The 24,821-nt window shown below is 49.3% G+C and overlaps 1 protein-coding gene across 1 annotated transcript; it reads right to left on the minus strand.

Annotated features, from left to right (window-relative positions):
* KPNA7 (karyopherin subunit alpha 7) lies at positions 1-8,043 on the minus strand. The gene is made up of 10 exons (XM_010196734.2): positions 7,978-8,043; positions 7,175-7,312; positions 6,554-6,639; positions 4,916-5,184; positions 4,364-4,446; positions 3,000-3,263; positions 2,419-2,652; positions 1,927-2,109; positions 1,107-1,256; positions 1-81 (listed from the first exon to the last, which is right to left on the minus strand). Exons 1-10 carry the CDS (start codon positions 8,041-8,043, stop codon positions 1-3), a joined length of 1,554 nt encoding a protein of 517 aa, XP_010195036.2.
* Positions 8,044-24,821: the final 16,778 nt, after the last annotated feature.

The following is a 24,821-nucleotide window of genomic DNA, read 5'->3' on the forward strand; positions in this document are numbered from 1 at the left end:
TCAGAAGTCAAAGTCTTGCTTCTCCACTGAAAAATCATATAGCCCATCTTGGCCAGTCCCAGGCTGCAGATCTGGATTTTCCTAGGAGGAAGTTGATAACCATCAATTAAAGGTTCTGCATCTTAATAAACTTAAGCTTTTTGCACCAAAGTTTGCCTGAAGCCTTTTACAGCAGCTTACCATTTTATTCTTGTTTTAAAAATTCTGCTGCTGTAACAAGCTGTTAAGATCAGCTTGACTCTAACAGGACCCATAGAGACCAGACCAACTCCTTCTGTCCTTTACAGCACACCAAAGCTGCAGGAACCCTGCATCTCACAACAAGCAGCCAAGTCCACAGGCTCAGGCATCAGAGGTAGAAGAAAGAGTGGCTGGAGAGGCAGAACTGAAACAGCCTGCTTGAAACAGGACTGCTTTGGAAAGATGTTCCTCTGCCATCCAGGCCCCTCAGGCAGGTGCCTGTGTGTAGGAGAGCTTCCTCCACGCTCTCAGTGACGTCCTGCAGACCCTGTTCTGGGCAAAGGACTAAACAAGACATTGGCTCCCTGCTGCTGCAGTTTGTATCTACACCAAGCCTCAGCCCCGAGACCTGCCAAACCACTAAGCCTCTTCCCTGATGTTTCCCCATCTGCAAGGCTAAGGCAAGGACCAAGTGTGGCATCTGTGACAGTGCAACTGCTAGCTGGTGTCCTATCTCCTTTTTCCATAAATTCATTAGTATGAGAAGGGTCAAGCAATCCAAGTGCAACCTGAGCACTGTTATCAGCCGAGTAGGAGGCTTCCATTCATAGCCACAAGCTAGCTCAGCTCTGGAGGAGGAAGCTTCTCCACATTTGGTATTCATATCAGCAACTGCAGTAACTCCAGCTGATGCCAGTTTAAATTCCAGCAGCAAGATGCTATCAAGGCATCCATATCTGTTGTGCAAGCCATCAGCTGACAACTCAGAGCTTCTACAGACCTTTAAAAGCAGCTGGAGCAAGCTGCAACTGCTACTCTACTCATGTAGAAGTCTCTTCCCAAAACCTATTCAGCATCCTTAACATCTGTGTTTCATTCCAGTGTGTAATAGCTTCATGTTTCCAGATTAGAAAGAGCCCACATACCTCACCAGAGAAGTATTTCTCTATGATATTCAGTGCAGCTCGGTAGACCATGTTGTTCTCATGGGTTTGCAAGGCTTCAATTTTCTCCAGACCATCAAGTTCTTCCACCAACAGACACAACTTATTTGTCTGTCCCAGCTTCTCAGCTGCCTGTGCCATCAGATAACCAAGCACAAAAATATCACCTTACATCAGTAACAGCTCCGAGATGGTCTTTACTGTAATACCCTGATCTACAAGTCAAGGGACCACAGTCACCACATTTACAGTCCCTACCTGGTCCCAGGGACTGTCTATGAAACCAGTCCCTGCTGGGATTGCTGCCCAGTGGTTTGACTGCCAGCCAGACAAGCTCACTAAACAATACTTGTTCACATCCACACCTGGGAAGCCACAGGTGTGACCTGCCACCCACTATTTCATTTGCAAAAGCCATTTTGCTGGCTCAAAGGTGCTCTAAGAGACAGGCTTTCAAGAAAGAGGCACACAGGTACCAGCTGGCAGGGAGCTGAGCTGAAGTGCCCCTCAGGACCACTTGATTTCTCCACAGTCACGTTTCTGCAATACCTTCACCTCTCTCCAGCTTAGGGAGCCTCTTTTCCTTTACAGAGGGAGACTAAAAATCACAGGTGGTGACAAGGGGCACTTTGGAAACAATCTTGTCCAGTCTTTTGGACAAGCCAAAGGTGTCCAAGAAGTTAGACATGAAATCTACTTCTCACTCCTGCAAGATCGGCAGCTGCTGTTCTAAGCACACAACATGAGCATTCAGCTCACTTCACCACCCTTTTGGAGAAGAAATGCAAGATATACATCTTACCAGGAAGAGATTGGAAATGGTATCAAGGATGATCAGAATAGTTTTGCTGTCTTTAGATGAGAGCAGGTTGAGCAGAGGTTTGAGGATGCCAGACTGGACAAGTTCCACCACCTGCTCTATAGTACCTCCTGTTGTGAAGTTGGCCACTGCCCATACAGCCTCCTTCTGTGCTCTGAAGTCCCCCTGGAAGAGCAGCACAGTGAAGACACTCCCAGGCTTTAGCATCCCTTTAGCTCAGCATGAGAATAGACATTTCTCTCATACTCAATTTGGGCTGAACCACCTTCCTCATGCACTTAGAGGGATGGGTGGACACCAGCCATGCTTTCATGCAGGTGTACTAACAAGTCTGAGCACCCAGGCTGTTCCAAGGATCCCAAAAGCTTTGAAGCAAGTTGCTTAGGTGGCTCTTGGCCACATGCTTGCACAGATGAGGCATCAGGTACCCCATGAACCCCAGCCTTGCTTTCAGAGCTATATATCATCCCTCACCTTATCAAGCAGCTCCACCAAAGGTGGCAGTAACCCACAGGTGATGAGCTGTTGGATCTGCCTGCAAGGCCCTGCTGCAATGTTACTGAGTGCCCAGGCAGCTTCCTTCTGTACAGTGGGCTTGACATGTCGCAGGAGACAGGGCAGCACAGCCAAGACACCGGCATCGATCGCTGCCTGGGTCTGCTCATCAGTTCCCGTGACTACGTTCCCAATGGCACGGAGGGCTGGAGTCTAGGCAGAGATTAAAGGAGATGAGAATCGTTATCTCAAGGGATACACACCAGAGTCCATCAAGGTCCCTCACTAAATGCTTGAGCCCTCAAATAAGGCAAGCACCATGGGTGATTACTGTTGTATTTACAGACACATCGCCTTCCTATTTTGCTCTAAGCAGCTTCACAGTCTGTCCAGTCTGGCAGCCACAGCAAGCTGGAACAGAGCAGTGGCTTGACCACAACTAAGTAGCACTGCAATCTGAGGAGACAGACCACACTGGCCAGAGGCAGTATGGCAATGTGCCTTTGCTCTCCTCAGATGTTCCTACATTAAGGGACTGCAGATTGCCAAATGTTTCCTACCATGACAGTCAACTCTGGGCTGGTCATGAGTTGCACCAGCCTTGGGAGAACCCCTGTATCCACCACAATCTGGATGCGATCATTGGAGCCATCAGTCAGGTAGGAAAGAGCCCAGCAAGAGTCAGAGATTATCTCCTTGTCCTCATATTCCAGGAGGTAGATTAGCACTGGCAGTATCTTTTTCACCACATGCAGAGGAGGGCAGGGGTTCTTGTTCCTACAGAGGTTTGATAGTGTCCATGTGATGTTCCTCAGGAACCCAACCTGAAACAGAAGAGAGGTGTAAGGCCCTCACTGCTGTAACGAGTGAGGAAGAGGTAGCACCCTGCTTCTGGTCCCTGCAGCTCAGGGATGTCATCTAGTAGCCAGAAGCAGCTTTAAAGGCTGAGGCTTATTTGAAGGGAGATGAAACAAGTAGATTCCTAAGACAGTAAATTCACTCCCTCCTCAATATTAAGTTCCAAGAACTTCAGCTGTGGTGGTGAGAGAAGCCACCATGACTAACACCACTGCCAGACAGCTGGTTTGCTGGGTCCTTTGTCTGGAGACAACGCATTAAGAAATATTAGCAGCTCATTGTTCTACAGTAGGGCACCTCAAGGATTTGATTAAATTGCATCATCCTGACAGTTCATCCCAGAAAAGATGCTGCCCTGGACAGCAGTGGAGCTGCATTCAAAGCACTGCAGCTACCAAGGTGTGAGTGGTTATGAACTGGTGTTTTGTCATGACTCTTCCACATGGCTCCCTAAGAGGTGGCAAGGGGAAGCTGGGTGAGGAAGAAGAGATAGTTACTTTAAAAAGGCATACAAAAGTCATCTTGCAATACAAACTCACAGAAGAATGAGGTGCTTAACACTAAAAAAGCCATAATTGTGCCTACAGAAAGCATGCACCTTCCACCACTCCCAGGGTGGGAAATCTGAAGGCACCAGTACTGTTGAGAACGTCCTTCTCCTAGAGGGTTGTCCCTGCAAGAAACTGAGAAAGCAGTGTGGCAGGCACCGTGGCAGAAGAGCAGAGATAAACCACAAATCCAGCAGTTTAGAGCTACGCAAAAAGCAGCAGGAAGAAGCTTGAAGGGCAAGCTCCACATTCACATGTGAGTGACCCTGCACCAGTTTCATCTTATTCCTAGCTTAAGATGGTCAAAGCTGGATAGGAAAACTAAGACTAGAAAGCATCACATTGTCTTGGAGCTTGGCATATAGCTGAGAGGTGGGGCCATTAAGAGCAGCTTAGGACAGGGTCTCATTCAATTATGTAAACAGCAGGCTGTTTGTAAGGCAGAGACAGACCACCTTTTTCCCATTACCACCCAAGTGATTAAGAGCCATTAATTCAAGAAAATGAAGGTTATTTACTGGAATTACAGGTGACACCAGAGCCAGCAAGGGAGGGACCGCATGGCAATTGATAATAGCATCTCTGTAGAGAGGACCATCACCTGTACACATGGAAAAAGGGTGTTTATTGCATTTGCCCAAGTCACAGGCCAGTCAACATCAAATAGCCATCAAACCTGCATGCACAGGCCAGGCTGTGCTCACTCACCAGCCCCACACCATGAAGTATTTTCAGGTGGGGAGGATTTACCAGGTGCCATCATGGCTAGCTTGGTGCAGGCTAACCAGACACAACCCACTCTGTTCTCCCTACTGACAACATGAGCAGGTTAGGCCATCCCAGCAGGATGGAGCCTTGCACTTGGCTTTGGCCAAAATCCTCTTGCAGAACCACCACAGTCTCAAAGGCTGCCAGGCCACTTGAAGGGACTGAAGGGTTAAGGGTTTCAACAGGGGTAGCAGCTTGGAGACAAAGCTGCAGGGAGACAAGGTTATCTTGAAGAGCACCAATATTTTTAGCTGCCCAGCAGTGTCTCGGGCAGTGCCCCAGGCCTGGAGGCCTCCACTCACCTGCAATGTTGCCCAGTGCCCACACCGACTGCTCACTGATGTGCATGTGAGGGGAGGACAGGAGGGAGACAAGGGCTGGGATGGCTCCTCCCTCCACCACAGCCTTGGTGTGGTCAGAGGTACCAGAGGCAATGTTAGTCAGGGCCCAGGCTGCCTCAAACTGCAGAGAAGCATTGTCAGCACGGCTCAGGAATTCAACCAGCCTGGGGACAATCCCTAGCTCGATGATCTGATTGATTGGGGGGTCCTTCTGCCTGGACAGCATTCTCCTGCAAGAGGACACAGGACAGCTTGTTGTGAGAAGCCATGGAGCACCATAACAGACCATAACCCTGTGGCCTTCAAGAGAAGCAGCACCTGTAAGAGATGCCAGTTCAGCATCCCATATCAGCAAACCCTCTGGCAGAGGAGTTGCCATAGGTGTATCTCCTGCAGAAGTCTCTCTAAGAAGATGCTGAAGCAACAGCAGAGCTTCTGTTAGGGTGCAATACTTCACATATCCTTTTGGGACCATGACAGCATTATTCCATGCTGCTCACCTTGCAGGAGCTTGAGACTAATACAAAAAATAAATTACTACCTGCAATTTGTTGCCTTAGAGCTTGCAAGTCTGATCTGACACTCCCTGGCCCAGGAGCACTGGCCAGCCCTGCACAGACCAGAGCTCACCTCTAAAGTGATCTTTCAGACTCTTTTCCAGCTATAAACCAAAATCACCAACTACTTGCTGCTGTTTCCTGCCTCATACTGGCACTCTGTGCTCTTGGAGCTGCCAGGGAGATGGGATCAGGGCATTGGTTGAGTCAAAGAGGGCCAGAAAGAGAAACACTCAGCCAGATCTGCTTCCCAGCCTGGTTCATGAGTTCCAACAGAGGGTTGCATAGATGTGTGAGCTCAGGACTCTGTTAGTGCAGCCCCTGCTAATCCACCATGGCTTGATGTGCTGTGAGGGCACCCTGGGCACAGGCAGGCTTGGTTTGGGCAGGCAGAAAGCCAGCTCCACACTGCACAGCAGGTTAGGGAGCTAGTCATAACTTGCCCCTTTTTGGGAAAGGTCTGCTCTGGCCAGCCTCTGGTTAACACCTTGGGAGCAAAGCTTTTGATCTGCTCACCATGGGCAGACACCCATGGTGATCCCCTGGCATAGGGTCAGATTGCTGATCCTGTGGCTTGAGACAGCCAAGGAAGCACAGCAGCAATGCAGCTTCTCCTGCACTCTGTGCTGCCAGCTGGATGATGGCTCCCTGTGAACCGTCTGGCCCTCACCCAAGTGGGGACGACCTTTACAAAGCCAGGCTCTCCAGCCCTTATCCTGCCCAAGCCTTTGGCACATGGTTTCTTCCCAACCACCTCAACAGCCAGTGGGGTTCAACGTAGTCCCTGCCCCAACACAGGCACAGCAAGGAGGTAGCTCCAGGAGCCACTGCCAAGCCCTCGGTTGGGTCGCACCAAACAGGTCCCTACAAAAGGCACTGTAGAGGGGCCAAGTAAGGCACACAGGGCACAAACCAGGCACCCACTGAGGTTCCTCAGGACACTTTGGGCTACCAGGCTCCTTCCTCCTTTGTCAGAGACCTCTTCAAACAGGAAGAGACGCCTTCTGCTGACAGGCCCCACCACAGCTCCCAGGCCGCATACCTGGTGGCCTGTACAGCCTGCAGCTGCAGCTCCGTGTCACTCCCATTCACGGCTCCAACGATTTCCTCCAAGGACATCTGAATTATCTGTGTCACAGGGGATGATTCAGAGTCAGACAGCAAGCCAGGACGCCCTCCAGTTTAATCTCAGCAGTCAATCAGCTGTCTAGACCCGAGTCAGTCACCACTTCATATCTAAGCAATGCCTATTCTTTATGCAACAGTTTCAAGACGAGGCGGAGGAAGAGAATCCACAAAAGCCTTCAAGGCAACTAATCCTTATAATCAAGCATGGAAAGAGTCATTGACACACCATAATGGGCCTACAAGCTCATTAATTACCCCTCACTGCACAGGGAGCCAGACAGGAGCTTCCCCATCTCCCAGCGAGCTGGAACACCAGCCTGTTCTACCTGCCATCGAGGGAAGCCACACAGGACATCATCTCCATGCAAAACAACACAGAGAGAGGGCTGGCAGTCTGAAACACTCCAACACCAGGCATGGCAGTCACGGTGGCACCTAGCTATTTAACCCAGGTCACCTGAGCTGGGCTTGGTAGCAGCCCAAATAGATGATACCAGTGCTGTTCCTGCCCAAGTGCAGAGCACACAGCACTCACTTCATTTTTCTTGTGTTCTTCTGGAGAAAGGTTCTCCTCCATCAAACTGATCAACACACTCCTGCGCTTCAGGATCTGCTCATCCTTCTTGGCCTTTCGCAGCTCAACGCTCACCTCCACTCTCTGCCTCCGCAGGGCCTGGAGGGAAGAAAGGCAGCACCCCACTGGTGTTTGCATCACCTAAGAAGCTCATCTCTACAACCCTCCACCTCCAGTTTCCTACACAAGGGGTGCAGGGAGCCAACATCTGCTCTTAGGTAGCTCCCTTACTAGGACCAGGAGGGTTATGAAGGACAGTAAAGCCTCTCACTTAGTGCCTCCCAAGGACACTGGCTGCTGTGTGAATCAAACCAGTGGGTGTTTTTAAAAGTAGATTTGCTGAACCTGAAAAGCAAACCCTTATCTTCTCTACTGGCTTAAAGCAAACAGACAGATCCTACAGCCCAACATCCCAGCCCCCTCTCTGCAGGGATAACTGCTGCAGGGCTCTGCCATCTCCCTTCCCCAGCATGATCACCAGCACAGCTCAGAGTCACCCACCCAAAGCCCACATCCCCCTTGCTTGTGCCACCATGCTCCTTGCAGCCCAGCCAGATCCACATCACATTTCAATGGCTAACTGAGCCTCCCTGCTGGCAAAGCCATCCCCACCCCCTTGCTACCCCTACAGGTATTTATATGTAAACATTTAGGGGCAATTGCTCTTCAGTATCCTTCACATCAACTCCTGCCAACAGGAAAGCCCCAGCAGGGGCCACTGCCCACTGGGGATGGCACAGGTAGGTGGTGGGGTTGGTACTTACAGCTGCATCCTTGCCCTTATTCTTGAACTTCCTCATCCGCTCACTGCTCTTGTCCTCAAGGGGCATCTTGGCAGATTAGGAGAGGTGCCAACTGAGAGCCTTCACGTGCTTTTGGGTTCAGGACAGAGCAGAGTCAGGTCACAAATGCCCCAGAAACATCCACAGAGGGGTCTGGGACCATTTGCCCTTGCCCCTCCACCTCCCCAGTACAGGAGAAGCTGAGGTCCTCTGCCCTAAGCAGGGCTCAGCAGGATCCTCACACACTGCAGCTGAGCCACTGAACTAAATGCAAGCACAAACCACCACTTAACACCAGCCTACAAAAATTACTGCTGCAGTCCCATGAGGAAGCCAGACACACCACTCCTCATGCTTACAGAGACACCACCTTCCTCCAGTGCTGAGTTTGGGGCTTCTAGGTTTACTCAGACAGAGCCCAAGCCTGGCAAGGCCTCTTACCCCCAGAAGCACCGACTTAAGGTCCAGTTTAAGGACAAGTAGCCACATCCAAGCCCACCCTCCCACATCACCACACAGACCAGGTTGGCTTTCTACACCATGGCCCCCCTACTAGGAACAGCACAAGGTCACAGGCAGTGGCATGAATTGACCAAGTTAAACTAGGCAAAGAGGCCTCTGCTTTTTGGGGAGCTTCCTCCACCTCAGCAGAGGTGTATCACATGGGAGCCCTGCCAAGCAGGAGACCCACCACAGTACCAGATGGCCAGGAGAGCCCAACCAACAGCCTCATACTCATCAAACAGGAGAGAAGATGACACAGCACCCCAAAGATGAAGAAAGCCACTCACCACAACACTCTCATAACCTCCCACCCTCCGACTGCCTCTTTTATTGCCCCCGTGGAGCCACACACCCTCCAGTTCCTCCCTCCCCGATTGGCTCTCCCCAGGACAGCCTCCCCGTTATCTCCAGCTGCTCCTTGATCATGGCCACCTGAATGCACCCGGAGGAGGAAGGATGGGGATTCCTTCCTTCCTAAGCTGGTTTCCTGCCTCAGCTACCCCACTCAGCCCCCCAGTTTCTCCATCCATTTATGTTCTGCCTACTTTGGCCTTATTTGTTGGCAGATCCTTCATGGGAGATGCCAGCCTGTACACTGTCCCATGACATGGGGGGCTGTTTGGGTGCTGCCTCCCCATCGCTGTGCAGGGCACAGACAGTCTGGAGATGCCCCTTTTTTGTCCAGGTAGCTGGAAGGTCCTCATGGTGATGATGAAGGCCAGGAGAGATGCTGCCTTGAGTTCTTGGGGATAGGGACCATGGATCCAGGCAGTAGCTGAAGGGAACTAGCTGAGCAGAGGTTGCAGGTGAGATGAGACAGGACTAAGAAACCTGGAGCAGCAGTGGATACTGAGCTGGTGGTTGGTGCAGGCAGGAGCCCATTGTGGCTGCAGCAGAAGCTGGCACAAGCAAAACCCAGCAGGAAACTATCATCTCCATGAGTCCTTTAGATTCTGGCCAGGAGCTCCTGGGCAGCCCTTACCATGCTATGTTATGTGTCTATCACAGTCTCCATCAGCTTTGGTCAGGAGATTTTGCATTTCTGGTGCCCTAACACCAGTTGCACACCGATGCTCAGGCTGCTTGCACAGCTTCTCCTCCTGCCCGTGCCTCCGTGCCAGCCAATGCAGACCACAGCAGCCCTGCCCTCGCAGTAACCACTTGCAGTGGGGCTTGGCTACAGCACTGTGGGGGGGTTTGAAGACTCTGAAGTGCTAAAGGCTCCTGGTTTTGCAAGCACTCCAAGCCTTCACCCTTTTCAGCAAAGCCCTGTAAGGCCCACTCCATGCCCCTCCGTGTGCAGAGGTGCCAGCCGGGTCCAGCCAATGGGGAGAGGAGGAGCACTGTTTGCAGGGAAAGCAGCTATTCAAATACCTAATAAAAACCTGCTCTTAAATCACTTGACATCTTTTTCTGCGAGAGACATGAGGAGCACAGTGATTCAGAGCAGGCACCTGGGCTCACTGCGGGGAGAAAGGAGCGGGTTGGTGGTGGGAGCAGCACCCACCACCGTGGTCTGCACCCGGGGAGCATAGCCCGGGTCTCCTTTCCCCACCAGCCGTGTACACGGGAGCCATTGCAGGCTAAATGATAGGAGTTACAGGGAACAAGTAGTTCACTGCATGGCTGTTTCCAGCATGGATGCCTGTGGAAATATGCTGTGAGGAACCTTGACTGCTTTCAGCCCTGGATTCACATCCCGGGGCTGTACTAATTCTCTCCTTCAAAGCAAATGAAACGAGTTCCACAAAGCTTTGTGAGGCGGGTGATGGGGAAATGTTTGAGAAAAGACCTTTAGATAAATCTGTTCTTTGTGGGCATTAAAAAGCCAGTTGTGCTAATCCAAGATGCTCTATTTTTAAGCTTCAAGTGCTGCTGTTTGCATTATCTTGTTTCTTGGCTGCTTGAGACAGGAAAATTACATTTCAATTGCTTTTTAATTCAACTTAATCTGGTGCAAAAGTTAGTGTGCACCCTCTAATTTTGTTTTCTGAGTGATTTGTTTCAGCTAATTCCTAATCAGCCAACGCTAAATCAAAACAGACCTGGCTCAAGCTGAAATAGACAAGTCCTCGTAACCTTTCCAAGTGATTTAATTAAACTGGCTTAAAACCATTCCCCAAGACAAGTGGGGGCTGCTTCACTCACAGACCAGCCCCCAGCGTTTGCTACTCTGCCTGGAGAGCTCTCACCCAAGGTGCTGCAGGATACGGATGTGCAACAAGGCTGAGAGAACATCGTCATTATCCTGGGCTGCTCTTTCCCTCTCTGCCCTTTGCAGTTCCACCTGCCAAGCACAATCAGAGCCATCCTGTTCAGTTGCTCTGTCACTGCCAGCACAGGAAAAGAGAGGATGGGGAGAGAAGAACACGTGGAAGTTGATGAGCAACCTCCCTCTGCCTGGCCTTCGCTTCAGTCGCTGCTGGCATGAGAGGTGTCACTGCAGAGCCAGCCCCAGGAGCGGGCAGAGGAGGAGTGGGGCAGGTCTCAACCCCATGCCAAGGACACGGGCAGATTGATATTTGCCCGTCAGGAGGAAAAAAAGCTGGAGGGAAAAAAAATCATTTCAGTTTTCAGCATAATAAGGGGGTATCACAGCTAATGGAGAGGAAAGGAGATGAAACCTTAAATCTACATGACAGCGTCCCCTGAGCTCAGGCTTGTGTGCTCAAGCTGAAAATCCACGTCATGACAGGTACGAAAAGCTGTGGTTCCAGTTTAGAGGTTTTCTGTGGCTGCTCTCTCCCAGTGTCCCACCAGGTTGGTGGTAGCCTCACCTTAGTTGGACTGTGGCTGGTGGCAGATTTGAAATCCCCGGTTTTAAGCCCCGAGAGGAAAGTCCTGCTTCTCCCTCCTCTGTTTCTTTCATGTCTGTGTAACGGGTTTACCCCGAGTGCGTGCGGAGAAGGGTACGGGTCAGGAAAGCTGTCAGCACATGGCATCTCTGCAGCAGGGTCAGATGAGGCAGGAGCAGCCAGGGCTGCATTGCGGGAGCTTGCACAGCCACAGCCACAGCAGCTGCTCAGAGCAATCCCTCTGTGAAAGGGGAACCTCACCTGGCAGAGAGCGAGCAAAGGTGGGCATTCCTGCCAACCCCCCAGACGTCTGCTCTCACACAGCCTATTTGCTCTGTCAGCTCTAATGTAGGCCATTAACAAATTAATTGTACTTATTAGTTACAGTAACACCAAGGAAATATCTGTGTGGGTTCCAGAACCAGCTGCCGAGGTAACTGCTGGTGGCTGTGGGGCAATTCCCAGCTGTGGCAGGGATGGAGCCTGGGAATTCCTCCTTTTTCACTTGGGATGCATCCTCCCGGTGCACAACCCCACGGGGAGGCGGCGGGAGCTCTGCAGCCTGCACTGGTCCCTGCCAGGGAGGCAGCCACTTGCTTCCCCACCACAGCCATTAGATTCATTTCACTGCTATTGTTGGTGCGGCAGGCTCGGGTTTGAGTGGAGATCAGAGCTGCATTGTGCCAGGCACTAAACAAGCACACAATCAGTGACAGCCCCCGTCCGTTACAGCCTGCCTAATCAGGACATGCAGAAGGTGGGAGAAAGGATTTATTGTTATCCCCGTCTTACTGCTGAGCCAGAGGCAAAGCCGAGCTCCGCAGCTGGATTTTCTGAGGCTCAAGGTGCAGCTTGTTGTTTCCCCTAATTTACTGTAGCAGCCTCCAACAAACTGGTCCTGCTTTTCTTCTCCCCCTCTGCTTTTCCCCTCCTGCTCCTCTGCAGCTGGGGAGCCATGGGGATGCATCAGTTCAGACAGCTCATTTGAAAGGAAGGCAGCCCACAAAAACGAAGAAAGAAGTATGGGTTTCCATCAGTTGGGTTGAAATGGCTCCTGTTGTGGCCAAGGGATGGTTCGAGGTGGTGGACCAGGAGAGGTGTCCCCATGGGTGAGGGGCAGAGCAACGTCACACCCGGCACTGCTGGCAGTTACAGCAGGTCAGGGCAAACTGGTCCCCAGTCCAATGCCTCATCCCTCAGTCGGTACAGCAACGTACCAAGGCTCTGCAACAGCGTGGCACTGAAAGCAGGGAAGCCAGTCTTAAAAGTCAGTTTAATTTTGTCCCAGATGCCTGGGAATTTGTTCAGCTAAAGTGGGTTTGATAAATACCAACTCTGCTGTGGTCACCCGCTAGCACTGTGGGACACCTCCATTCCTGTGATCTCTTCACATCTGTGTGAAGCTTTTATTTGGTTGAGCAAATAGACTGTTCACATCTGACACTTCCACGAGGTGACACGGAGCAGAAAGCTTGTCCCTCTGTGTGGTGCTCTTCAAGGCAGAGTGTTCTCCAGTGCCTTTTTTCCAGCCACAAAACAGGATCACTCACTCAGAAATGTGGGTGCTGAAAAAAACCATAAGAAGAATAAAGATCACATTGATGTTATACAGGAGAGATCTGTATTTATTGATAAAGGCTTGGCAGAGCTGGGAATTCCCTGGGAGTTAAGGAGAAGGGAATTGCTGTTTGAGAAGAGAGCTTGTAAAGTGAGTAACACTGTGAAGTGTGACACGACCCATTATCCCATCAGCCGGGCTGGAGCCAGGGGAGCTCCCACCGAGCTAAGGGAGCCTCAGGAAGGAGAACAGCCACGGGTGAGGGTTGTGGGAGCCCTTTGCCACTTCCCAAACGCAGCTGCTAATGTCCATTAGGCAGACGGGGTAAGCAGATGCCCCAGAGAACCAGCAGAGCCCCGGAGGGCCTGTAACTCCACACCAGGCTGCACGTTAAGGAGCTAATTTTAACCTCTAAGCAGCATCCTTTCTGCCAGCCACCCAGGGATTAGAGCAACACTTTTTGAAATTATTTAAAAATAACATCAGACTTAATCATAGCTATTTATTAAATCCATTATCCTCTGTCAGTTATGGGACACTGATTTATTCAGCTATGGAAACTATAATCACCTATGGCCAAAAATCTTCCTTTTCTTTTTTTTTTAACCCCTAATGGGGCCCAGTAATAATTGTTTCTTTAGTTCCTGAATCTGTAACTCAAGGAACCGAAACAGAGAACTCTAAGGTGAATTTGGGGATGAGGCACACCAGAGTGATGGAGAAACTTTGGAATAACTACAAAACTCCACAGAATTTTGTATAAATCGTGTGTGCCCTTGCTCCATGGCACCTAGTGGGAGAAAGGCTAAGCAGTGGAGGGCCTTGTAAATCATGTAAAGGAGAGAAACCCTATGAAAACACCAGAAACCCCACATAAATCATGAGGTCTTGAGCCGTTGGATGCCCCTTTGAAGGGGAGTGTGTGTGGAACTCAATCAGATGAGGAGATGAGCTTTACCATACACACCCAGTGCTGGTCCTGCAGGCTCCTTGGCAGGGAGAGAGGGCTGCCAGACGCTGCTCACCTTCCTCTGGCACCTCTTGGAGGACAGCATTTCAACAGCAATTAGTGTCTTTGTTTAAAATGTGTATTATGGGGACTCTGTTTGAAAGCCATGCTTAGGAAATCTTAAAAAGAGGGTTGAACATTCATATTCCACCTGATCCCAGGAGCTGAGATAATTTTTGCCAAGCCCTAGAGCAATATTCATCTCTGTTTCAACTGCTTCATGTCTCATATACACACTGATTTGGTAATGAGCTTTCAGGGGTCCCCTCAGCAGCTTCATCTCCTCATGCCATCTCCTTCCTGCCACTCCACTGCTCTGAGCTGTCCTGGACAAGGTGGTGGGAGCAGCTCCCTCTGCACCAGTGCAGTCCTGCTGGTGTGCTCCTCTGAGCAGAATTATTTTAACTGGGGTGGCTTGTATTCAGGGATTAGATGTGTAAAACATACTCCAATTCTGCATTAATCTGTGTGGTCTGTTTCTCTGAGGCTGAGGTACACAACCCCCTGGGAAAAAGGACAACAAGGAAGGGAAGGAGGCATAGCAGAGCCCCCTCGCCTTTTCTCCTCCTGAATGTTCCAAGCAGGCTGAACAGGAGATGCTGGCAGCAGAATCATTGAATCATTTTGTTTGGAAAAGACCTTTAAGATCATTGAGTCCAACCATTCACCTCACACTGCCAAGCTCACCTCATTTATGAGTTTTTTCAGTATCTCCAGGGATGGAGACTCCACCATGTCTCCACTGTGCCAGTGTTCAACAACCTCCTCAGCAAAGTTCTTCCTACTCTCCAATCTAAACCTTCCAAATGAGAATGAGAATGGAGCCTCCCAAAAGACAATCTCCCAAATACACACGGTGAAGGCCCTGCAGACCTGCTAATGAAGCTGCTGGTTGCCCACACTTAGGCCATGGTGATCATAGCCCATGGTGAGGAGTATGATTATGGTTTTACTGGTGTCCTCACCCTGGGCTATGGATGGTGGACCAGTTGGTGATGGGGTGGAAAGAAGCTTGTGCTGGAAGCGACTGACCCAGAGACAACTCCAGGTTGGAGTCTGGGATTCAGGGCCCTTTTGCAGGTTGAGGCTGGCCCCACTGCTGGTCCTTGTCCAGAATGAGGTTGTGGTTCCTGATAACCTCTGGCTAAGTGTAAGGATTTGGTTGTTGGTGGTCCCTGGCCAGAAGTAGACATGGAGCCCTGAGGCTGATGGCTGGGGCTAGGGGAGAACTGACTGATAGACCTGCTTCATGTTTAGGGTGGGCTCTGAGGGTTTTGGCTATTCCTGATCCCTGTGCCAGATAAATTTGGAGAACTAAGGTAGGGCAGACAGGAGGGGATGGGGAAGTGCACTAGCTGCTAGTCCCCACTCCCTTCCAGGTCTGGACAGAGACGTGTTTTCTGACTGTTAACGCTCCTCTGCTTTGGCAGCCGCAGCTAAACCCTGGTGGGACAGTTGGCTTGGCCTCCGTACAGCTGGTCTACCCAGGGCAGCCACAGCAGAGCTCTCTGTCACCCCATGAGCTCGTGGCCAAAGTCTGTGCTATGGATTAAAAATTCCCAACCTTGCCAACGGTCTATGTGAGGTCAATCTGATACCACATATCAGAGGTTTCAGGGGATTTTCTTCCCCCATCTTTTTCCTTTAAAAAAAAAACCCAAACCCTTCTAAAGTTTTGTGGCTGTTTGTTTTACCTTCATAATTCTTTGCATTAAAAGAGTGCTACAGTTGGAAAGCTGACTTTAACTTTGCTTTCACATCTGTCCACTTGCCTGGAGAATTTTTGATGGTCTGACTGCAGACTCTGTCTCCTGCAGGACCCATGACTCCCTGGGCACCTAGTGGGATTTGAAAGCACTTGGCCTCCTCCCTGTCAGACCCTCTGTGCCCCAAAGTCTGCCCTTCTTTGGTTAGGAGCTGGTTGTGTCTCTGTACAGCCAATACCCCTCCAGCCCCCACAGGAATACACTGATCCTCCCCAAGCAAGCAACAGACAATAGCTGAGACTGAGGACACAGCTTTCATGACAGAACCAGCATTATTTTTTAAATGACTAATAACATCTTGCAGTCTCCTGGGCCAGATCTTTATATAACCCTGTGATCCTTCAGTGGAGCTTTCTGAGCCAGACACCATTCCTTCCCTAACCATCAGAGATCAGTTTGCTGCTGCTGCTGCCACTGCCACTGAAATGCAACCCCAAAAGGCAGCATCTGAGCTGACCTCCTTCTTACTCCAGGTCTAGTCACTACAGCACAAAGGCTGAGGCTCTACAGTGAGATGTCCAAAGCAGGTTTGTACTCCCTCTTCCTCACTTCCCCTTCATTTACAACCTCCTTTGTAACTGGGAATGTCACTATGGACACTTGGGCTACTGTGTTTAGCCTGGGATCCCTGGCAGCACTAAGAGGGAGAGACTAGACCTGTTTTTCCACATGGTTGGGATTATATGTGCTGATTTGTCCCTTCTCTGGAGACTGTTTTCCAATCTGAAACATAGGTATGCTCCCAATTCCTTCAGGCAAGAAGGCTGGACTCAGTCTCCCCTTAACACGATGAATAAATCTGTGTCAGGGTGAGAAACTGAACCCACAGCGAGGGCAAACATCCTGCTTAGCAGACAGCTCCCTCCCCATGATCCGTTGTCTGCAGAGCTTGCTGTGCAGTGCTGTCAGGACACGTCACTGTACAATGTCTCTTTCATTTTCCTAGATAACCTTCAAAAACCTCCTCACCAAATTCTGTAATCACAATGGGATGGGGCTGGATGAACCAGCTGTGGCAGCAGGATTCATGGCACGGTACAGGACAGAGCCTGTGCTATGGAAGCTGCAAGGACATGTCATTAAATCCAGCAAGAGGCATTCTAGTTACCCACCAAGCAATTTGGCTGAGTTCTAACTGTTGCTGATTTGTCCATGGGCTGAGTGAGCTTGTAGCTATTTAAGGTTTGCCATTTTGACCTCTATCACTCATGGAGAGATCCAATTGCTCCCTTTGCAGCTCGTTCCTCCTCCTGTGTGGTCAAAACAGACATTTCTGCATGTTACACGTGAGTGAACAGCTCACAACCCATTATTTATTTGATGCATTTCACATCTCTCTCAAAAATGTCTGAGAACTGTTTCCAACCTTCATTCACAGATTCAGGGTTTGAAATAATGACCCAAAAAAGCCCAGGAAACACGACTTGCTCCGGATACATTCCCGAGAAGTTAATCAGAATTCTCAGTTTTCAAGACTCAGGCTGGCCGTGGTTTCTGTGGTATTATTCTGCTCTTGACAGGACATGCTGAGTTCTCAGAATCAGATTTTCAGGGTGAATAGTCAGTTAGAAATTCAAGAGGTGGGTGTAACATGAACTCTCTAATTTTCACCTCAAAGTGGCTGTGTAGTATCTGAATCCTCCTGCTCGGAAACTCTATCCCAAGAGTGTTCACCCGAAACACCCACAATGGCAATACTTGCAGAGTAACCACATCCCAGACGCTCCAGCTGAGGCAAATATAGCAGAGAAATGCTTAAAGCTGACACAGAAGTAGTTGTCTTTCAGGGCAGTTCACATCACTGAGCAACCGAAGTGCACAGGACTGTAACGCAACAGCCTGTATCCTCTCTGCTTGCAACACACACAGAATTTATTCATTTGTAACACGAGGCCTAGGAATGATTTGAAAATGAAATCTAATCCCATCACCAATGTGGCTGTTCCTGCCAAGGATTCAGTTTGAGGTTTGTCTGTCAAAGACTGGCTCCTCTCACCGAGGAAATCCGCTAGTCCACCTTGGTGAGGTGATGTGACTGTAATCGAAGGCTTCATTAGACAGTCTTTTCTACTTCAGCTCCATGTCCCTGTGCTCCAGGAGCTGAGTTCATAAAACACCCTATAAGGAAAGACAAGGAGAAATCCCCACAAAACAAAGTATTATCTCGTCTCTCCTGAGGGCTCAAAGCTTTCCCAGTCAGGCTCCCAGCACTACAGTCTGCTGAACTTACAGATAAGGAACATGTTGTCTCTTTTCAAACCTAAGGGCTGGCTCAGGCCCTTCAGACAGCTATGAAAGAGCCTGGCCAGCCCCTCAGCTCATCTTTCAGAACCCTGGTCGGTTTTTGCTGTGTGTGATTGCTGGGTGGGGTGGAGATCAGCAAGGACCTTATACCTCCACAGGTCAGAAACTGCAAGCAGAGGCAGAAAAGCAAAATGCCTGCAGGTCGACACGAAGCACAGTTGGATTTATATGCAGTGTCCTATAACAGGTACACATGAACTCACAAGTATTTGAACTGTAAGTTTATTAAATTCCATGTGACTTTGGGGAAGTGCACTTTCAGAATTTTAAGTCCCCCTCGATTGTTGGCATGGGCTTATCACTCCCCTGGCCCACAGCTTTCGGGCCTACATCTACACTTAAGCTTTTAAAAACATGTACTGTCACTGGGTATCTAAACCCCACAGCTGAGGGCTGCCTTTAGAGAAGCGATGTGCCAGTCACTCCTACTGACTTCAGCCTGAAAGCCCAGAATAAAAGTGTCTCTTTACAGGTCCAAAGGCTGGACCAACAGTGGGTGGACAACACTGAAGATTTAAGCTGTATTCATGCCATGCCTCAGTTTCCCTAAATGTAAAAGGATAGTGAGGCATAAAGGATTTAAAGTTCCTTAAAGGTCTGAAACCAGCACTCAAGGAACTTTGATGCAAGTATGGTCTACCTTCTGTATTTATCTTCATTTATCTTCTGTAGGTGGTTGGTTTAGCATTTCATTGATCTGTTTCAGAGACCATGCCTGTCCATGTATTTCAGGGAGATGACACACAAAGAGTTGTCCTGAGCCTTCTGTGGAAAGGGGCCAAATAATCAAGTCCCAAGAATACATTACAAATATGGGCATGTAAACCAGCAAGTGTACAGATTTAACTGTGTGGACTGAGTGGGGAAACGACTGCTGAGCTGTTATAGCTCCTTATCTCTGCCTGATCAGAAGTGGAAGTGGACAGAGGAGAGTTTCTCCTTCCTGCTTCAGGGGTGAAATTAATGCCAGAATAGCAGGCTGCAACTGATAGTGTTACACCAGAACCTTCCAGATAGAGCTCTGAAACCGGTTCCCAAGGGTGCAGCACTGCTGCCTAGTAGTCCTTGCATGCATGTACTTTTAGACCACTGAGGTTTTCAGGTGGATGGTGGGGAAAATGAGATCACCAGGACGGCCAATGCCATCCTTGTCTCTAGCCGGTGCCAAGCTGACTTCAGCCCAAGCAGTAGCCTCTAAATCCAGACCTGCTGGCAAGGTATCTCCCCCAACCCCCACCCCAGAGCTTCTCCCACTTCCCCCAGACTAACTCCTGTGAGGAGCTGTGACTCACAAGGTTGGTGGGAAGCGTTGCTTGGGGCTGTCATCACGGGGCTGCAGAGGCAGCAGGAGAGCAGCCCTTGGCCTGGGCAGCGTGTCCGAATTGCCAGCCGAAGCCACAGCACAGCCCGTGTTCCCTTTCATCTAAGTAATGTGGAGTAGTGATGAAATCGGCTTTGCCTCTGCAGGGAGCAACGAGTTAGGCAGGTATTGTGGGTCCCCAGAAGGCATGTCTTTAGGCAGCTGGACACTGACAAAGACTACTCACCATCAGCAGTTTGGCTGTTGCCTTGACAACATTAAAACTAATTCAGCTGTGTGGGTGGGGGAAGGAAGACTGCCTGGAGTGTGGGACATAGTCTGTTCCCAACATGGAACAGGTCACAAAAAATGCAAAGCCTTGGGACATGAGTCATGTCCTTGAACTCCCCTACTCCATCTCATGGAATGGCTTTGCCATAGGTATGGTCTCAGGTTGTGACAAGGGTGAAAACCACTAAGGGGCACATGAGGTGGACGTGCCATGGACTCTCCTGGGTGATCCTGAGGGATTCTGATGACTGGGGACAGGAGCTGATGAACCAAGTCCTCCTTTTCAGGTTCCTCTGAACCTCTTTTGTGGCCATGCCTGTACTTGTGCTATTTGTGCACGAGGGCTATGCCCATACTGCATAGGAGGCATCTGCACAGGGGTTGCCTCACCCCAGGGAGGGAGTGAGAAGCTCTGTGGTTGCTCTGACTTACAGCTACCTCATGGGTTTGACTGGCAACCACAGAAAACCACCAACATCCTCAGTACTTCTGAAACCTCACTGGCACTGCCCATCCAAGGATTCTGCCCTCACCAGAATTGGGTCTTACACTGTTCAGGCAGAAAAGCTGGGAGAAAGGCTCCCCTTCTCAGCCACAGGCAGGTTCCCAGTGGCCCGGCCCTGGACAATAAGGAAGGCTGAAGAGAAAGTGGAACTATTTTCCTGGTTTCTCCCCAGCTCATCTCTTGCTTTCTGGTCCCTCTTAGGAACTACCACCCAGGTTTGGGATGTTGACTGTTCCTTCTGCTGCAGGTTCGTATTGAACTGGAAGGTATTGTTGGTGTGAACAGGGCAGCACCACGAGAAATTCCAGGCTTCTTCAGTCTGCTTTCTTGGCAATGTGGGAAGCACTGTTCCCTTTCTCCTTTCCTAGATTTACCTTCTGCCTAAAACAGAAGCCGAGACATCTGATGGTTATAAGGAAGAGTATGTGAATGACACTGACCCTGTGCAGTTCCTAGCTTCTCCTGAGAAAGAGAAAACTGGGTCCATGAACAAGCCCTATGACACCAAGACATCGTGCTGGGTGGAGGATGAGAAAGGGGGTTTCCTTGCTGAGAAGATGCAGTTTCAAACCAATGACAGATTCATGGTGAAGATAGTAATCAACCAGCTAAGCCCTACTTTATAGGTGCAACAGGAAAGCAGCAGCCTGCTGCCCCCAGAGGAAGTGCAACCATGTCTGAGTCCAGACCTATTTTGGGTCAGTCAATCTGTGGGGCTCCTTTCCTGAGGCCACCAGCCACAGGCAGTGGCAGCTAGAACATGACTTGAAGTGGAAGCATGTCCAAGAGAGCGTCTCCTCATTGTAGTCCATGGAGACCTGTCTGAGATAACATCACCTGTAGCCAACACTGCAGACTATCAGAGTGAAGAATGTCCAGCAGATGGATGGAACAGCAGATGATGAACCGGGTTCGGCCAGATCAATGACTTGGCACATACACCCTTCACGAACGAGGCTGGTGTCCCAGACAGCCTATGTCAGCACTACACCCACGTGAGGATCTAGCATTTGGAAGGGCAGAGGGGAATGGTGTAGCAGCAGGATAGGAACCAGTCCTGACTCAGAACACCAGCCTGTGCTGCTGCAAATTTTGTGTGTGTGTGTGTGACTTAAATCTTTCAATGACAGCTCATCTCCAGGCCCCTTTTCCCTGCCTGTCTGTCACTTGTCAAAAGCAAATGGCAAAGCACCAGGATGTTTGAGTTCTCTGCTTTGCACTGCCCTGTCTTCAAATGAATTCCCTGCATTTCTTTTTTCCCATTCATAAACCAGAGGGTGATATTGATCTGCAGCTGCAATGAATCTACCTTCACACAGAGCTCTGGGGGCCTGCAGGTAGTCTGGAAACTGAAATAAATAGCAGTGGGAGGAATAATCACAGTGTTTGCAGAGAGCATGGAGATTCTTGAGGGAACAGGGCTTGAGAGCAGCCTCAGGGATCCTTAGCCGGGTGGGATTTCCCAGCACTTTATTTTCTGCCACCTGCAAAACTAAAAACATAGTAAAAAGTGTTTTATCTGGGTAAAACATTGTGAAGAGCAAGTTATCCAAATCATAAAAGAGACATAAGCATCAATAGCCAGGAAGGGAGACTTGGTCTTTTTATGTTGTTTGGTAGCAAATAGAAGCTCTCATCTGCTTCAGCATGCAGACACACTGCAGCTTCTAATGCTTAGACTCCTCTCCTCTCCTCTCCTCTCCTCTCCTCTCCTCTCCTCTCCTCTCCTCTCCTCTCCTCTCCTCTCCTCTCCTCTCCTCTCCTCTCCTCTCCTCCTGTTTCCCTTTTTCTTATTTTTCTTTTTTCTCATTCTCTTTTTCCTTTTTTTGTTTTCTCTTTTTCCTTTTCATTTTTCTTTATTTTTCCTCTCCTCTCTGACTCCACTATGGAGGCCAGTAAAACAATTCAGAATGAAAAGACATAAATAGCAGCTACATTTGGCCTTGCAGCAAAAATCCTGTTATTCTAGCCTCGTGGGATTCCTTTGGTGGCTTCCTATTGCTCCTTCCAGCTTCCTCACCACTAGAGCTCTGGATTGTCATGTCCCAGCTTGTACCTCTGTGCCTGTTTCCTCCTCCACAACCTCTCCCCAAGGCTGTCCCTCCCCTCCCCGCATTCCCAGCCTGTCTCATGCTGCCCTCTATCCTTGGAATAACCCTCCTCTTCCTACAAGCAATAAAGCTCACTCCTCTTTCCTAGCTTTCTGCCTGCAGATCCCAGCTTTGCCCTACCATTCCTCTGTGGGTCTCTCAACACTGGCACATCCCAAATCCTGTTTTCTGGAAGTACTAAGCACTCAAAACTGTGTTACATTTTGCATTTGGTGTGCCTTTTTGGAACTGGGGACATCAGCCAGATCCTGCATCCACAAGGCTGGACCTCTGTGGAGAGCTTTTGGTAGAGCTGAACCTGAAAAGAAGGGGCACATCTTGAAGATGACCTTGTCACCTGCCAGGAACCATAGCAAGTCTAGGGCACATCAGATGCCTCTTCAAAGCAATTCCTGCCTGCCTGACACAGAGCAGGGGAATGGCACCACTTCTCCCTGGAATCTTCTTCTTTATTGCTGTAAAACCTGCAGATGTCTTTTTTCTACCAAGACTATGTTTGTTTCTGTGCTCTCTTTGCCTAGTGCAGAATTTGGTGCTGGCAGGACAGAGAACATGAAAAGGTGGTTTGGTGCCAGGCCACTGTGGGCAGAGCTGGCAAAGAGGCTGCAGATGGGGAGGGATGAGCACAGCCTGAGGAGCTGCTCCCAGCAGCCATTCAGCTGCCACGGGGAGCTGCCTGGCAGAAAATGGGGTTGCTTTGGATACTCAGGAGGAGTTGTGCTCAAAGACACAGTCTTCAGTGTTGGGCATCCTGCTGATGCTGACTTCTTTTTGAAGGAAACCCTAGAAGATCAAATCATCCAGGTGAATTCTGTTCTGGAGCCCCTTGATAATGCTAAAATCTCAAGGAAGAACAGCTCCTCCAATTTTAAGTACTAGCCCTTCACTGGTAGGTCACTGGTAGCTCATACAAAGATGTTACCTCAGAAGAAATAAACCCAAAAATTACTTCAAACTGCTTCCTTCAGCACTTCAGTCAGTTCAGGTCTCCTAACATCTCACATGAAGCATTGTTGCTTCTCATGTTTTTGAACTAAGTTTGTCAGTCCATTTCGGTTTGGCTTCATATTTTTACACTCCAAAAGGAGAAAACCAGTTTTGATCAATCCCAAATGAATTCCCTTTCGACTGTTCACTCCTGCAAAGATTCACAATGATTGCATTTTTTTTACAGATTATTTTTCATTTTGAAATCGTCAGTGGAAAGGTAAAACATTGGGGTTTCCAACTGAAGTCTCATGCCTCTGTTTCTGAGCCACACGCTTCTGCCATATGCTGCAGAGAAAGGAGGATTTCTTTAAGCTCTAATACAGAATCCAAGAAGAAAGAGGTTTTTTTATAGATCTGATCTTTGAAAAGATTAAATTTCCTCTCACTGACTTGCAAATTTGCCCCTACAGGCAATGCTGTCTGTCCCCGATGAACGCTCAGAACCTCTCAGCTACTTTCTGTTTTCCTACAGATATTGCAATCCTGATTAACAGATTCATCTTTTATTTTCTCATTGAGGGCAAATTTATCTAAATTCACTCTGGTAGCACAGGCAAGCTGGCCAGGGCAAACACTGAGACTTCTAAGTAAGCACATAATTCTCTGTCTAAATTTTGCTTTGGATTTTTTCTCGTGTTGAATGGGCCTTGTTCTGATTACATCAGACACGTGCAAATCTGAAATGAATTCTGCTAACCTGAGGGAGCTGCAGTGCTGTAAATGAAAATGAAATCTGACCCTACTTCCACAGTGAAGTTACGTGCTTTAGATGATGACAAATTTACTTCTTCTTGCTCTAGAGGCCTATGAGACTCTGTGAACACATAAAAGGCACAATGCCTCCCCCAAACACTGTGTGCTTTTCATTCTAAAGTAATATTGCAACCATTACTCACATTCATCAGTACAACACTATAATTGTCTTGCCACCAAGACCCTAAAAATAGCTATCCAGGGAAGGTGCATTGTTCTTTGTTTGCACATGTGCATCCAAGAATAAACCGAGAATCACAGACCCCAGCTCTCAAGGTAAAAGGACCTCGCCATGTTTCCTGCCTCAAGCCCTTTAGCATGCAGAAAAAGGAGAGAGGAAACATATGGACTGGTTATTCTTTAATGTGGGATTGTCTGCATCCCTCCTACTTTCATCTCATCCCCAGTTTGCATCACACCCAGAGACCATATGTTGGATTTGCCTCTCTGGACAGTGGGCCAAGGCAAGTTTCAGGTTGTTTGCTGGCAGGCTGCTGCCTTTTCCAGCCTGGCCTGGGGAGTGAGGGCGTGGACAGACCTTTGCTGTGTGAGCAGCAGAATCACAGAATGGTAGGGGTTGGAAGGGACCTCTAAAGATCACCTAGTCCACCCCTCCCAGCCCCTGCTAAAGCAGGTCCACCTGCAGCATTGGCACAAGGTCCTTCTGCACCGTCAGTGGACCTCTGCCCACAGAAGGAAATCTATTAGTGCTCCATGAAGTCACCTGGACTAACTAAAATTGACAATAAAGATGGTTTGAGTCAACCCACATTTGTATGAAGAACTCACATGATGCCATTCAGCAGCAGAGCTATATGGACAGAAGACTTCAGCCAAGAAGCAAGGATGAAACGTGCCCAGCAAGGTCTGTGTGATTTGGTACAGCTGAATAAATTTATACAGTGAGGTCTAGAGGAGGATCTTGTTTTTTGTTAGGACC

The sequence above is a fragment of the Colius striatus genome, chromosome 3, assembly GCF_028858725.1.
Source record: "Colius striatus isolate bColStr4 chromosome 3, bColStr4.1.hap1, whole genome shotgun sequence".
Lineage (NCBI taxonomy): Eukaryota > Metazoa > Chordata > Aves > Coliiformes > Coliidae > Colius > Colius striatus.

Coding starts and splice junctions, on each gene's coding strand:
- KPNA7 (XM_010196734.2), bottom strand. CDS start 8,043: ATGCCCCTTGAGGACAAGAGCAGTGAGCGGATGAGGAAGTTCAAGAAT. Junction 5,185..6,553: donor CAGGCTGTACAGGCCACCAG/GTATGCGGCCTG, acceptor GTCCTCTTGCAG/GAGAATGCTGTCCAGGCAGA. Junction 2,110..2,418: donor TGGTGGAGCTGCTTGATAAG/GTGAGGGATGAT, acceptor CTGCTCTTCCAG/GGGGACTTCAGAGCACAGAA.